The sequence below is a fragment of the Colius striatus genome, chromosome 2, assembly GCF_028858725.1.
Source record: "Colius striatus isolate bColStr4 chromosome 2, bColStr4.1.hap1, whole genome shotgun sequence".
NCBI classification, from domain to species: domain Eukaryota; kingdom Metazoa; phylum Chordata; class Aves; order Coliiformes; family Coliidae; genus Colius; species Colius striatus.
In genome coordinates, this window is record NC_084760.1 from 41,314,320 (window position 1) to 41,328,954 (window position 14,635).

At 40.8% G+C, this 14,635-nt stretch overlaps 1 protein-coding gene across 1 annotated transcript; it reads right to left on the bottom strand.

Annotated features, from left to right (window-relative positions):
* Positions 1–74: 74 nt before the first annotated feature.
* Positions 75–14,381, bottom strand: MEP1A (meprin A subunit alpha). Its single transcript, XM_061989592.1, has 14 exons — positions 14,313–14,381; positions 14,203–14,227; positions 14,052–14,102; positions 13,190–13,230; positions 13,002–13,080; positions 12,591–12,708; positions 11,032–11,207; positions 7,447–7,668; positions 6,325–6,474; positions 4,757–4,972; positions 2,840–3,298; positions 1,531–1,704; positions 746–953; positions 75–384 (listed from the first exon to the last, which is right to left on the bottom strand). The coding sequence occupies exons 1-14, from the start codon at positions 14,379–14,381 to the stop codon at positions 237–239; spliced, it is 2,136 nt and encodes a 711-aa protein (XP_061845576.1). The 3' UTR covers positions 75–236.
* Positions 14,382–14,635: the final 254 nt, after the last annotated feature.

Sequence of the window (14,635 nt, forward strand, 5' to 3'; positions counted from 1 at the left end):
GAAGAATACACAAGAAAGGCAGTGTTTTGTTTAAACTTTAATTAGACAGCAGTTCTACACAATTTTCTTGAACTGCCGAGTCCTACAGAGTAAACAGATTGCTGCCAAGCTGTTGATAGAGCATTTCATCCATATGCTGACCCATCTGCAAGTTGTATTCATTATTTTTCACTGAAAACTCATGTCTTATGAACTATAGAAAAACATTGAACTGATATTTATCCCGCTGCAGCTCTTTATCTTCTAGCCATCATGGAAATTATGACAATGGTCAAGACAATGGTTCCGGCAATTCCACCAACTGTCATTCCCAGAATGTTCCCGTGGATCTGCATTGTCTGACACCTCTCACCTGTAAAGATGAAGGCTTGTCCTGACGGGCACCTAGGAAAACAAAGTACAGATTCATATAGACAAAGAGGTTCGTCCTGCCCTATAGACCCACTTCAAGGTCTTCACACTCATTATCCTGGATAAGCATCTCCTATTAGAGGGGTTTACGTCACAGCACCTTCACCTTCTTTGGAGGCTATTTATATTCACAGTAAGCATCAAAAAAGGGGGCTTCTTTACCTTCCCTTATGGCTGCCAGTAGAAACCAGTCACTGTGTGAAGTGGCTTTTTCCTACTGTCCCTTAAAAAGCTAGGGCCTTAGACCTCTGAGGTCTGTAGCCCTGAATAATTCTTAGCTGCATCATTTGATTGAGGAGAAAGTCAAGGCAAGCGGGGAAGAGGTCCATGGTACCTGCAGCTTGCTCTTCCTTTCACATTTATGCAGATTCCATCATTCTTGCAAGGGTTTGGGTCACACGGGTCTTGCAGATATGGCAGATCATCTTGAAAGGGCTCCATATCCTGGGCTGCTCTCTTCTGCCTTTCAAGAATGAGGCTTTCCGTGAAGGCAGACTGCACAGGTTCAATAGGGACTTCAGTGTTAGTGAGGTAAGTTATATCTTTTAAAAATGAAAGAGAGAAGAAAGACATCAGGTAACACTGAGTGATGTTATATGTAGCATTCTTCATACCAGCGGCTCACAGGGTGTTTTGGAGACCAGAGAGTACTCTTTATCCATTTGCCCTTTACAGAACTCTTACTGCACCACAGCAAGTTCTGCATATTTAAAGCACAAGATACAGAATAATAGTGAAATGATGGTAACTGATTAAGCAAATCAGTAATATTCTGTACTGTGAAAAATTATGCCAAGTGTGGCAGTTCTGTTTGAAAATAAACACTATGAGGAAATCCTTCAATGCTTAGAAATAGATATAGCTATTGGTTAGGGTGCTTAAAGGTGTCAAAGAAGTTAACTTTCAGTAAATCTTTGCCATTTAGATTCCTCTGAAGTCACAAACACTTTGGTCAACATCACCCACCTGAAACTAAGACACAGAAATGCTTTATAAAGCTGATCCTCATTAGAGAAGATGACTCTGAGACAGGTGGCAATAGGTACTTGAATGTATGAAAAGAGGTAGAAAGGATAACCCATTTGTTTTTGTAATAAGAATCAGGAAGATGGTCTTTACCATTAAATTCTGCAAAAATAATCAGGTCATCATTTTTCAGGAAACTTCTCCGTCTCATTTGGCTGTGGGATATGAAGTTAGTCCATCCAAGTGCTACAGTTCTATAGCAATTGCATGAGGCATCAAATTCTCCAACAATTGATGGTTTATTCCATATTAAGCTTCCATTAGCAGCTGCAAAGAGAATATGAGTGGCAAGTAAGAACCCCAAGATTCTACAGTGGGAAGTATGACATGACTTCTTTCTGTATTATGGTGTTAAACAGCATTTATGCTGTAAATCAAGCTCAGAGCTCAAGTGCCCAAACCATACAGGACTGTCAAATTATAGGTCCCAGCAGATCCTTAGACATGGTTTGCATGAAGACTCGTAGTCCATGTGTGGGCATTGAAATTCCACAACTCTTGTGTACTAGCCAAACACAAGTTACTTCCTCATTGTCACCAGCTAAAATCTCTGTGCTGCATAAAAGGATGCTCCCTCATCAGTTTTCAAGTACACATGGTTTAGAGTCCAGCAGATTTTGTTCACTGCTATGGTTCTGTTAAACATATTCATATCTAAGGTTTAAAACCTCCTACTGAAAAAGTGTGTACTAAACTTCCACTGGAAAAAGTGAAGAGGGATGGAGATTCATCTTTAGTGTTTTATTTTGTACCAAACTCAATGTTGTCCTGTTCTTACTTCTTTTAATGAACACATCCATGGAAAATCCTAGGGCTGGATGTGGAACTATGATGCTACATGCTATATAAATCTGGAGTTAAAAGTACTCCCTGTGTCAAAGAGTTCATGATCTGCAGTCTAGACCCAGCCAAGCAATATAGGCTTCAAATGCTGCAGACTAATCTCGTAGGCGTTTTCAGGTATTTTTTCCTTAATACAGCTACGATGTGAACCCTGTCCATTCAAACCATGTACATTCAAGTTAACCGAGCCTCCAAAACTCAGTTTTAAATAATTCCTGATTTACTAATGGAATACAGCACCCTGATGGCATTCCACATCCTGTAGTGACATATTACCTATCATAATGGGCAAACCACAGGAAGAACTGGAAGTGCCAACTCTCAGGAGAGCTCTGCATTTAGAGTGTAACTCAGCCCAGAGATTGTGCACAATGACACCAACATTCTATGTGTCACTTGTCACTCTAGTGATCTTTTGCAGACAGGGATACTGAGTCATATACACGAAAGTGTCCAAAATTGTGAAATGCAGCCGAAGTTGCCCAACTCTGAGTCCTACACTCAGTTCTCTGACTCAGATTCCTTCGCTTTCCTTTTTCTCTGAGCGGACACCACTTACCTGAGGAAATATGGTCTTCACTTGTGGTGAAGCTTTTGCTTGAGGACATCCTTTGCAAGACATCAGGGTCCTGGTCCAGCACGGTGATTGTAGCTTGACGATTCAAAGCTGGCCACTCCAGAACACCATCATTCTCTCCACTGCACAAGTGAAATGCAATGCGAGAGTAGCCACTGATGCTGGCATGGGGGTACAAACTTATACCAAAACCATAACCCTCAGGGCTATAAAATCGGGGACTTTGAATAACGTTACTCGATGAGTTTTCCAGGATTTTACTGAAATTCCGAACAACCCACACAGCTGTGGGACAGGGGGTCTCTGTCAGTGCGATGTCATCAATAGCAATCCCACCAGACGAAGAGCTGGGGTCACCCTTTAATCCTTGGAAGAAGTAACGGAACTTCTTCTGAGCGTTGAGGGTTACGTGGGCAATTTTCCAGTCATGGTCATTATCCGCTTTAGTAAAAGGGAAGGAAAACATTGCTGTCAACGTGATCATAGAATCATAGAATGGTAGGGGTTGGAAGGCACCTTTAGAGATCATCTAGTCTAACTCCCCTGCAGAAGCAGGTTCACCTAGATCAGGTTGTATAGGAACATGTCCAGGCGGGTCTTGAAGTCCTCCAAGGAAGGAGACTCCACAACCCCTCTGGGCAGCCTGTGCCAGGGCTCCCTCACCTGAACAGTGAAATAGTTTTTTCTTAGATTTAAGTGGAACTTTTTGTGTTCCAGCTTCATCCCATTACCCCTTGTCCTGTTACTATCTACTACAGAAAAAAGCGATGTCCCAACCTCCTGACACCCACCCTTTAGATATTTATAAATGTTAATAAGATCTCCCCTCAGTCTCCTCCTCTCTAGACTAAACAGCCCCAGTTCCCGCAGCATTTTCTCATATGAAAGATGTTTCAGTCCCCTGATCATCTTGGTGGCCCTGCACTGGCCTCTCTCAAGAAGTTCTCTGTCCCTCTTGAGCTGAGGAGCTCAGAACTGGACACAGGACTCCAGATGAGGCCTCACCAGGGCAGAGTAGAGGAGAAGCAGAACCTCCTTTGACCTGCTGGCCACACTATTCTTGATGCATCTCAGGATGCCACTGGCCTTCTTGGCCACGAGGGCACATTGCTGGCTCATGGTTAGCTTATTATCAATAAGAACTCCCAGGTCTCTCTCGGCAGAGCTGCTCTCCAGCAGTTCGACCCCCAGCCTATTCTGGTACATGGAGTTATTCCTTCCCAGATGCAGGACTCTGCACTTGTTGAATCTCATGAGGTTCCTCTCTGCCCAACTCTCAAGCCGATCGAGATCCCACTGAATGGCAGCACAGCCTTCTGGGGAATCAGCCAGTCCTCCCAGTTTGGTGTCATCAGGGAACTTGCTGAGGGTACACTCTGTCCCCTCATCCAGGTCACCGATGAAGATGTTGAACAAGACTGGCCCCAGAACCGATCCCTGAGGAACTCCACTGGCCACAGGCCTCCAACTCGACTCTGTGCCATTGATCACCACCCTCTGGGCTCTGTCATTCAGCCAGCTCTCGATCCACCTCACTGTCCACTCATCCAAGCCACACTGCCTGAGCTTTCTGATGAGGATGTTATGGGAGACAGTATCAATAGCCTTGCTGAAGTCAATCTCCAGCAGAGTTTGGGATCCCTCTCAATGACTGGACTAAACCATCAATAGCATTATTAGGAACATTATGACTTCCGCTGTGGAGCATCTAAATTACATTATTACAACACACAGTTTTACTGCTAAATGCCCTCACATGATATTAGCCAAATTGCAATATATTCTCGTAGCTTCAGGAAAATGTTTTGATTTCTCAGCCAATCCACTGCAGTCATAGACTCAGTAAGAAAATATTTCCTTCCCTAATGTTCTATATATTCCTGTTATTTCCAGAGTTACCTTCAAAAGTTTGAATTTTCCTCATCTTGCGAACGTTTCCCGTGCCATCATCCTCTTTAAGCCAGATGATCAGCTTGTCTGAAGGACTTCCTGTGATCTTATAGAAGAACTGGAGGCACTGCTGAGTTCTCTTTGGATAAAGGATGCGAGACTCTAGGACTGCCACCTCATCTGCCTCACCAGAACTGGTGCTGAAGTACATGAAATATCCAGCATCTGTGAAGAAAGTGTAGAGTGTCTTTGTCTCTTTACAGATTTTCTGCCAGCTGCATGGTGTAAATTTATTATTTCAACTACACAGTTTCAGTGGGCATAACTGTAGGCATAATTCATACTTAACATTAATACTAGAGGAACCATCCAAGACAGATCAGGATAAGAACAGGACTATTAGTTTAGCATGTACATGCAACTCATTGCTGTCAATTTTGCACCACTTGGTCTAGTTGGAAGTTGGATGCCTCAGGAACATCAGAGATATGAGACAGAGGATTCAGTGCTGACTGCAAGTATGTAGGCATACTTGTAAACTTGATTTATAGTGAACATAACCTAAAGATGAGATCTTAGAGATCATGTGCTGTATTACCTTGTCATTTCTTATAAATTCCTTAACAATAATTTATTATCAGTGATAAAGATAATAAAAAAGGGTTGGACAGAAAACTAGCACTGTCCTGACCTTGAACATGAAGCAGCTCTTTTTTTTACAAGCTTGCCCAAAGGCATTTAAAAACTCTGCTTCTCATTTTGGGGAAACTGTTTCAGAATTCCTGCCACTCTAGTTTATTTTCCCACCAACATTTCCTTAAGTGCTCTTTAATTTAGATCTGAAGTGTCTACTTTTACCTTTATATTTACAAGAGATTCATTATTTCCATACATATCTATTGGGATTTAATCTTTATTCTTGCTTGCAAGCTGTCACCCTGAAACTATGACTGGGGGTGACTTTGCCCTGTTTTAGATTTCTTCCTTTGAAAAATGGCCAAATTACCATGTGGGGAAAAAAAAAAAGCATTATGCCTAAGTATAATGTGAAATACTTTGAAACTTTCTTCTACCTCCAGAACCAACACTCTTGAAAGTTTCACTTATCATTCACTTTGCAAACAGAACATTTATGAGTGGCTATGATTGCTGTTTCAGTCGAGGTAACACAACTCTTACTGTGGAATTTGCAGTAAATCTATTTCCAGATTATACTTAAAAGGCCTCTAGTTAAGATTGCTCTTTGTCCCCTTTTATCTTAGTGGTGTGGAGAACTTTCCACTCTGTTGAAAAAGCTTAATGAGAGCACAAGTGCAACCTTAATCTGACATTCACAGGACCAAGACATGTGAAAAGAAAAAGAGCTTTTTGCTTAACTAGAAACACTACAACTCAGTTGTTTGCTGGGTAGCGTCTCAAATACAGTCATTTAATTCTATGTTTTTGGAGTAGCCAATACTGGGTTTTCTCAAGGATTGACTACAATGACAGGTTCAGAGAAGCTGCTAAAGCACACAGACATGCACAAGGGACCATTACTCTTTTCTACAGAACAGTGTTCTGCTACTTCGTTTTACCTCTACAGCGCCCAGAAAGCGTGTGGTCTTCCTCTCCTGCAGCACTGCTCTGTTGATGGACCCAGTCTAGATCATCTGTAGCACCCTGAATCATGCCACAGATATTGTCAAGCTCAAAAGAACACTGGTCCAAAAGAGTGTGAGATGAAGCTGAAAAAAATGCACACATGATTACTTCTAAAGTAATACCCCATTAACATTCCTGCTCTAATTTGAAGGGGGGCATGGGGAGTGGGACGGTATTTGCACTAGTCTAAATATCATGTAGAAAAGACAACTCAGAGTAGATGTGAGACTGATGTCCCAAAAGAAGAAATATTTGGTTTCAGGAAGGATTCCCTGCATAAAAGTAACATTTAATTGCTTTCCGGAAGTTCAACAAACTCCCATGCAGCAGATGAAGCACAGTGACTGATGGTGGCTGTCTTTGTGCCTGCTTGTAAGCCTTGGAGAGACAAGTCACTTTGTGGTGGTGGTGTATTTAATCATTCCTTGGCTGGAGATTGTTGTTCTTCATGGCTCACATGCCTGCTTGATCAGCATGGGCACTATTCGTCGACTTCAAGCAAAGTCCAACCAGTTACCTTGGGCTGGTTCATCTGAGTTTGCCTGCAAGTTGATGCTTCTGCTGACAGATCCATGGGGATTATAACTTGTTGATAACCATCACATGTGGTGATATCTTCAACTAGCTTAGCAATGAACTAGAAAATGTCAGACTTAGCCAATCTCAGGGGCAAAATAACATAATTAAGACCAAACAACAGTAAAAGAGGACAAAGTACAGCTGTATTCACCTCACAAATGCACAGCAAAGCTGCGCACACATCAGCAGAACACAACTCCCTGTCTAAACCCTGAGCAGCAATATTCAAGAAAAGCTGTGAATGGATTGACTTTCATTGACTAATTGAACTTTTACAAAGGTAATTATAGTTAGTCAAGCCAAAGAGAGGGATCAGGAAGGAATTAACAGTTTGGGCCTTTGCATCACAGGTCCACTTCCACATCTCAAGAACAATAAAGAAGAGTTTTTGTGGTTTTAGAGCCGTAAGGGAGGTGAACCATCTAGGCCCAAGTATAAACAAGGAAACAGTTTCCTGTGGCTGAATTATGACTTACTGCAGTTATACATGCGATTCAGTCTTTCCAGGTCAATGGCGCTGAGATCTAGACGTTGTCCAATTATGTCATCAAATTCTGGTATCTTCGTTGTGATTGTGGGGATGCTTTCATTTTTGTTAAATGAAAATGGCTGATAGTGCATCACTGATTCGTAGTCATAGGGGGTGTTCAGATCAGTGATGTAGGTGTCATCGTACTTCTCAAAATTATGCTCTCTACCTGGTAAAAGAAAGAAAAGTTCTTCATTTTCAGAGAAATTGGAAAGGAAATGCCTTTAGCATGGCCCCCTGGATAGAATTTTTCGAGGCAGAATTGATATACCTGAAAGCAATTACTTTACATTGAATCATAGAATCATAGAATTGTAGGGGTTGGAAGGGACCTTTAGAGATCATCTAGTCCAACCCCCCTGCAGAAGCAGGGTCACCTAGATCAGGTTGCATAGGAACATGTCCAGGAGGGTCTTGAAGACCTCCAAGGAAGGAGACTCCACAACCCCTCTGGGCAGCCTGTTCCAATGCTCTGTCACTCTCACGGTGAAATAGTTTTTTCTTACATTTAAGTGGAACTTTTTGTGTTCCAGCTTCATCCCATTACCCCTTGTCCTGTTACTATCTACTATAGAAAAGAGGGATGTTCCAACCTCCTGATGCTCACCCTTTAGATATCTATAAATGTGAATAAGATCACCCCTCAATCTCCTCTCCTCCAGACTAAACAGCCCCAGTTCCCGCAGTTTTTCCTCGTATGAAAGATGTTCTATACCCTAGATCATCTTGGTGGCCCTGTGCTGGAAATTTAGAAAGATTTATTTATAAAGTCAGTCAGACAACAAAGCGGAGTCTCTAGACTGCAGTTCTCTGTGCACTCATATCTGGCTTTGGTAAGTTCAAGGTCAAATAGCAATGAGCTGTAAAGAACAGGATATATAGGAGGTCAGATTAGGTGATATAATAGCAAGCACTGTGAAGGACTGAACTTAAGGATTAATGTATTGCATTCCAGAGCCTGTGAATATCGATGCAAATGTTTCACAGGATATTAGATCATATGTGGATGAGGTCCTGGAGCCCTCCAGTGTTGGAAGGACAGATATGAGAGCCCCTGGAATGTCTCCAGGTTATGTTCTTCTTTGAAGTGAAGATTACATCAGAACTCTTAAAAACAAAAAAAAAGGTTTTACCCTAAATTGACAATATTGCCATGATATGTCTATTGAAATGTCTTTCAGATACAAGTTTCTCATGGTTTCCTGATGAAATAATTTGTCCTTAGAGAAAGATTTTCATTATGAAGGTGTCTCTCTGCAAGAGCAGAGAGAGGGAGCCATTTCACATGCTTTCATATGGTAATAGAGATTGCCAGAATTTCCAACCACAAATAGTATTTTCAGCATATTTGACACTTTCTCCAAGAAGAAACCTCACATGGCTGTGCTGGTGGATAATTACAGCTTCTCTGTGTAAAGACTGCCCTTCCCTTCTGCACGATCATTCTGGGCACAAAGGTCTTCAGAACAAGGCTTTAGATTGTATAAGAGCTTGGGATTGCTTTCTTACAGATAATCAAATTGTACCTGTTATCAAAGAAGTTGACAATCTTGCTAATTAAGAGCTATTGCTTTTTATAGCTAGGAAGAAAATATGGACAGGACACATTCTTTGAAGACTGTTATCAGGTGAAGGGTAACTTCTACATGTTTTAAAAAGAAATAAACCATATGGCAAGGTCGCAATTTTATCAGGCTGTTTGTGTATTTTCTCAGCAGTCTACTAGACCTTTTAGCTTTTCTGTTAACAGCAATATGAATAGGGGAACTCTTCTCTTACCAGCCAGGTATCTCCATTGCAGTTTATGAAAATGCATTATGGGAAAACCCACTACCATTATATTAAATTTGAGGTTTCAGATCACTACTGTGGGAAGACACAAACACATGCACAGAGCACAATCATATTGGTCTTATTTTGCTGTACAGTGCAGCCATTTTTCAAATTACTTCAAGCAGAAGTTTTCTACTCAAAAAATTTGCTTAACTGGCAAATGAGATTTTATAGTATGGATAAAAAACTACAGAATATAGGAATTGACTGCAATGAAATCAGGCCAACCCCAGGACTCCGTTCAGAACAGCGTCATGCTAAAGTCCATCACCTGTATCACTTTTCTGATGTTCCAGAATACACATCACAGACAAAAGGATTCAGTGACATATTTTTTGAAAGGGAAAAAAAAAAAAGATCTGCCACTGTTTTGGAAGGCTTTTCCATATCTCTGTACATCATGGAGCTCTCAATAGTGCATTCTTAGTACATTGTGAGAGCTCTTGCTTTGGAGGTAGTTAGTTATAGTACAAACAGTCCCAAACAGTTATAGGTAAAAACAGTCCCAAAACATTCTTAACATCATCATTATCATCACCGTCATTCAAGATAAGACCAAGTTAATAATAAGGTTAATTGGTTTTAGTGCTGTTCCTAACAATAAAAAATATGGTCTGCAAAATGAATATCCACAACCCATCTACTGCTCAGCCACCTCAAAAGATACTGCAAATTACACAGTAGAGGCAACTGGTAATGCATAAGGCCATTCAACTTGGAGAAATTCAAAATATCAGATAATGCTCTTGGAAGTCAGAAGAAATTGCTTGTACCAGCAGTTCTTATCTATCCAAAAGAGAACACAGCATTCCCTGAATCTTGTTCCTTTATGATTACTATTTTTCATGCATTTTTCATTTATTTGCAAAGACGGTGAGTGCATAACCCTGGAGACTGAAGTGATCGGTTTGTCCACACAGAGCCTGAGCAATGGCAGCAGAACTTTGCTGCACTGGCACCATCACTGGAATGACAGAGCACTGCCACTGGGAGCAAGAGTTTGCCCACAGTGTCTCTGTCAGCATGCCTTTTAGAACTTGTTACAGACTCACATTCACTCTCTTTCAAAGTAATCAGACCTCTCAGCAGACAACATGAGAAATTCTTAGGGACCACAGGGAATACAAAGAATTTGCGGAACCTTGTAAAGCCATCGAATTTGATGATACTAAACCTGAAGGCAACAACCTCCAGAGACATACTGGACAGGAGAGAGCAGGATAGAGTTCTATTTTATGTGCCCTATCTGATCTAATATCTTTGAGGCTTCTTCATGTACAAAGTAAATATTTCCAGTTTCAGAAAAGCCTGAATCTCTGCATATAAAAACCTTCCAGATTTTGAGAGGACTTTTGATTTAAGAAGCTCACCATACAAGTAAGTTTACAATTTGCATCATATATCAAGAGAAAACAGACTCAGAGAGGAAGTGAATTGTTCAAAATCAGTGAGCAAGCCAGTCCTGAAGCCAAGGGGGAATAAAGTCCTCTGACTTCCAGACAGGGCCTCTCTTTCCTCCCCTTAGACAGTCTCTGGTCTTTTACCAGAGAAGTTATATCAAAATCCTGCTACAGTGGTTTTGTGTGTGGCCCAGTGTTCCAAAAATCATATATTTATGAAGGTCATAAAATCTATGAAGGAAAATAAGGTACTGATGAATCTACACTGTACAAAATCTGACTTGAAGGTCAAAACCCACCTGCAATGATTTCATCCCACCATATTGTCACATAGTCATCTCGGTCTGTCCTTGACTGCTCATGGTAAAATCCTAAAGCATGCAGGACCTCATGTTCCACAATTGCTCTGTAGTCACACCCTGTCCCAATAGAGAGGTTCTGTCCAGTCTGCAGGTCTCCCACCATGGACCAACATCTGTGAAAGACAGAGGTCTGTATTTAAGTTCCCAGTCTGCACACTGAATTAAAGTACCATTAAAAAAAAAAAGTTTACATTTAAAAAGTAACAGAAATCATTATTTAAGAGCTGACTGAATGCCTTTATACTCTACAGATACACTACTCTGAAAGCAGACTAAGCCCCAAAACCATACTCACCATCACCTGCATGAGGCCAACATTTTACTTACCCTCTCTGTTAGGCAAGCTCACCCATGATTTTTGAGACAGACAGAAGTTTAGTCCTATATCAGCTGTCATTTTGCTGACCAGAACCATAACACTAGCAAAGAAACAGTAAACTTGCCAAGATAGACTGAGCATTTTTTCAGTCACTTGGGCAAAAGAAAAGATCCAGGAGGATTTAGATTAGCAGCATTTGGTGGGTTGGACTAGATCTCTAAAGGTCCCTTCCAACCCCTGCCATCCTATGATTCTATGATTTGGTCCTCTTTAACAGCAACTAGGCAATGCATTGGACAGAGGTGTGAAATTACACTTTTCTGCTAAGGGCCAGATTCTCATCTGTGACTCAGCAGAATCTAATCATGACTGAGGAGAAAAGGAGCTCCTTGGACAATTCACTAGGAAATTTTCAGGGTGGTCCAAAAGCGATGTGAGGCAACTGCTAAATAGGATCTGCTTGGACTATAGCTTCATTTGTACATGACAAAGCACCATTTGGTCAAGTTTGCTTGAAGGAGCTCTGAACAGATTAATGTGCATACTGATAAAGAGCTTGAGCCTATGGTCTCTTGGATAGCTGCTACTCGGGGGGTTTCCAGTACCAGGCTCTTCAGCACCTTCTTGTCAAAAATCATGGTGCTTGCAGTTTTGTAAGAGGAATGTTGTAAGACATACCACTCAAGAAGTCAGAAATATCAGCGCCTATAGGCCTTTATGAATTTCTGAAAGAACCAGAAACATTCACAGATGATAAGATTTTTGTGCTTTTCTAGATGTTGCTTCAAAATATATTTAGATGTAGGAAATAAAATAAATCTTTCTAGTTCCCCAGAACCTGACTCTCTGAGTATAAAACCCCACCACTGACACGGAAAACAGCCTTAGGCAGGAAAGCAGAAGCAGTTGGTGAAAACTCAGGGATTCCAAACTGGAATTCACCTCATCGAAGGGTAACCATCAGATGGCCATTCAAAGTTGATTTAAATATCCTCTGCAGGGAACACAGGGAGGGACCTGATTCCAAACTTTGTGTCTAAGACAGTAAGATGGGTTGCTTTCTCAGCGGCCTCTTTTTCTTTGCTAGCAACACATGCAGAATAAACTTTTAGATTTCTGGGATAAATTCCCAGCTGATTCTACATGGCAAAACTAAACAGAAATTGATAACCCTTACCCGCTTCCTTTTATAAAGAATATGTAGGAACTCTCTCCTTCATATGGCTTGAAATCAATGCAAGACTTGAGACGGAACATTTCAAATGCCTGGAGAATTACTGCTTTGGCATTCAGATCTGGAAAACACGCACCAGGGAAACATCTTTAACACACTATAGACCATTCAGAGGTGAGGTATGCACACAGATATACACATGGATCCAGGAGAAAAAAGTTTTAATTTGATTAAATTGTGTTTTGTTGCAATAGCTGTAGGGAAAAAAAAAAAAAGAAATACAAAGGAGCCATCTAGTCACAAATGAATTTCAATGTGAGAGAACCAGTTCTGAAAAAAGCAAGTTTTTTAATCACAGTGAATCCAGTGCAACTAAGGATCGAAGATAAAATCTAAATAAAATATCTGCCTTACCTAGGTCGTCACCCAGAATATAGGGAACGGGGAACTTCCATCTATAGAACTCATTTCTTAGGGCATTTCGCTGATTTTTCTGAAAAGGGAATTAACAACTGGTGATAAAGATGCTGTAGGGAGATGGGCTGATTTGTACCAAAAATGCAGTTAGGACAAGTAATAGATATAAAGTTTTAATTACTTACAGGGAGCATGATATCACCCTGAAAGAGGTCCAATCCAGCAGCTGAAAAGTATTTTAATGAAAGATAATGTAAATGAAATATCACATATCAAATGTATTTCACCTGATAAAGCATATTGAGCCTACTTATGCAAGGTTAATGTCCTGAGGCATTTACAGAAAATAAAGAAGGATCAGCCTCTTTACAGTGAAGTATAGGGACAAGCCTAAAAGTAACAGTAGTTTCTACTCAGTATTTGCTACTCAGCATTATTTGTGGTTTTGGTAGCAGAAACCTGGTGGCCACCATTATCTATCCCTAGTTTAATAACTTCTTGCTTGCTATCAAGCAGTGACAACAGTCACACAGCGAGATTGTGCTCTGGAAAATACACTAATATTGAGTAATGTATCAGAATGAATGTTGTAAGAGCACCATCAAAGGATCTATGGAAATTAAAAGGAAATTAAAAGAAAAAAATAGAGGAAGGCAGTACAGTGTGTTCTGTCTTTTCCATTTGAATCCTTGACTACTAGTGTAGAAACACAAGAAACCTCTAAGCTGGTTTCCACTTTGTAAAACTTTATAGAAATTATACAGATGGAGGGAAAATGGGACTCCAGAACCTTTCCAATTGATACAGTGAGTTACTGCCTTAACACCATGGGAAAGACACATGCATCACTTGTTTGCATAGTATTTCAGTCCTAGCACAGATTCATGTGTCATAGCCAGAGAAAGGTAATTCAGAAAGGTAACTCATATTTCTCTGGTTACCACGAACTACCAGACCATCAGTCATCCACATCTTTTTCGCAAGACTGAAAATTCAGTGTTTTGCTCACATTTTTCAGGCCTTATAAGAATTTAGACATGAACTCACCCAAGTTTATGTCTGGAATGTCTTTGATTATCTCATCAGCATTGGCATTTGCTGCTGCAAGACAGACAAAACATCACGTGTTCAGATATAGCAGCACACAGCAAGCAGAAGAAAACGCTTCAAAACTCAGGACAGTTCCCAAAGCACTTACCAGCTTTACTGGAGAGCTGTCTGACCTGAAAGAGAACAAAATAAAACCAATATAAGGTATGAGATGTCTCTGGACTGAGGAGAGCCTATAGAAATCAGGTTTCTACTTACAGAGACTGGAGTACCATACGCATAATGCAACAGAAGGACTAGGCAGAGTGGGAAGATGTTGGAGCCCATTTTTGCAATGAAAAAAAAGCTGGCTCCTTTCATCTCTTGTAATATATAAGGCATGCTGCTGAGCTTCCCACAGAACATCAGCCAACCAGCTTTGAAGTTCCATCTTTATGACATTATTATGACATCAAGATTTCTTCCTAAACGGCATGTGATGGCATTCTTGTTATCAAGTACCTAAGTCCACTCTGGAGGAATGTTACAGAGAGGAACGTCCACTGTGCTTGTTATCAGCATTATGATCTTGACTGCACAGG

Bases quoted from the DNA above. Each gene is read 5' to 3' on its own strand.
- MEP1A (XM_061989592.1), bottom strand. From the start codon at position 14,381: ATGGGCTCCAACATCTTCCCACTCTGCCTAGTCCTTCTGTTGCATTAT. The intron at 4,973-6,324 runs GTAAAACGAAGT...CTTTCTTCACAG, and splicing joins GCTTTCTGGGCGCTGTAGAG to ATGCTGGATATTTCATGTAC. The intron at 1,705-2,839 runs GTAAGTGGTGTC...TTCTCTTTGCAG, and splicing joins TGAAGACCATATTTCCTCAG to CTGCTAATGGAAGCTTAATA.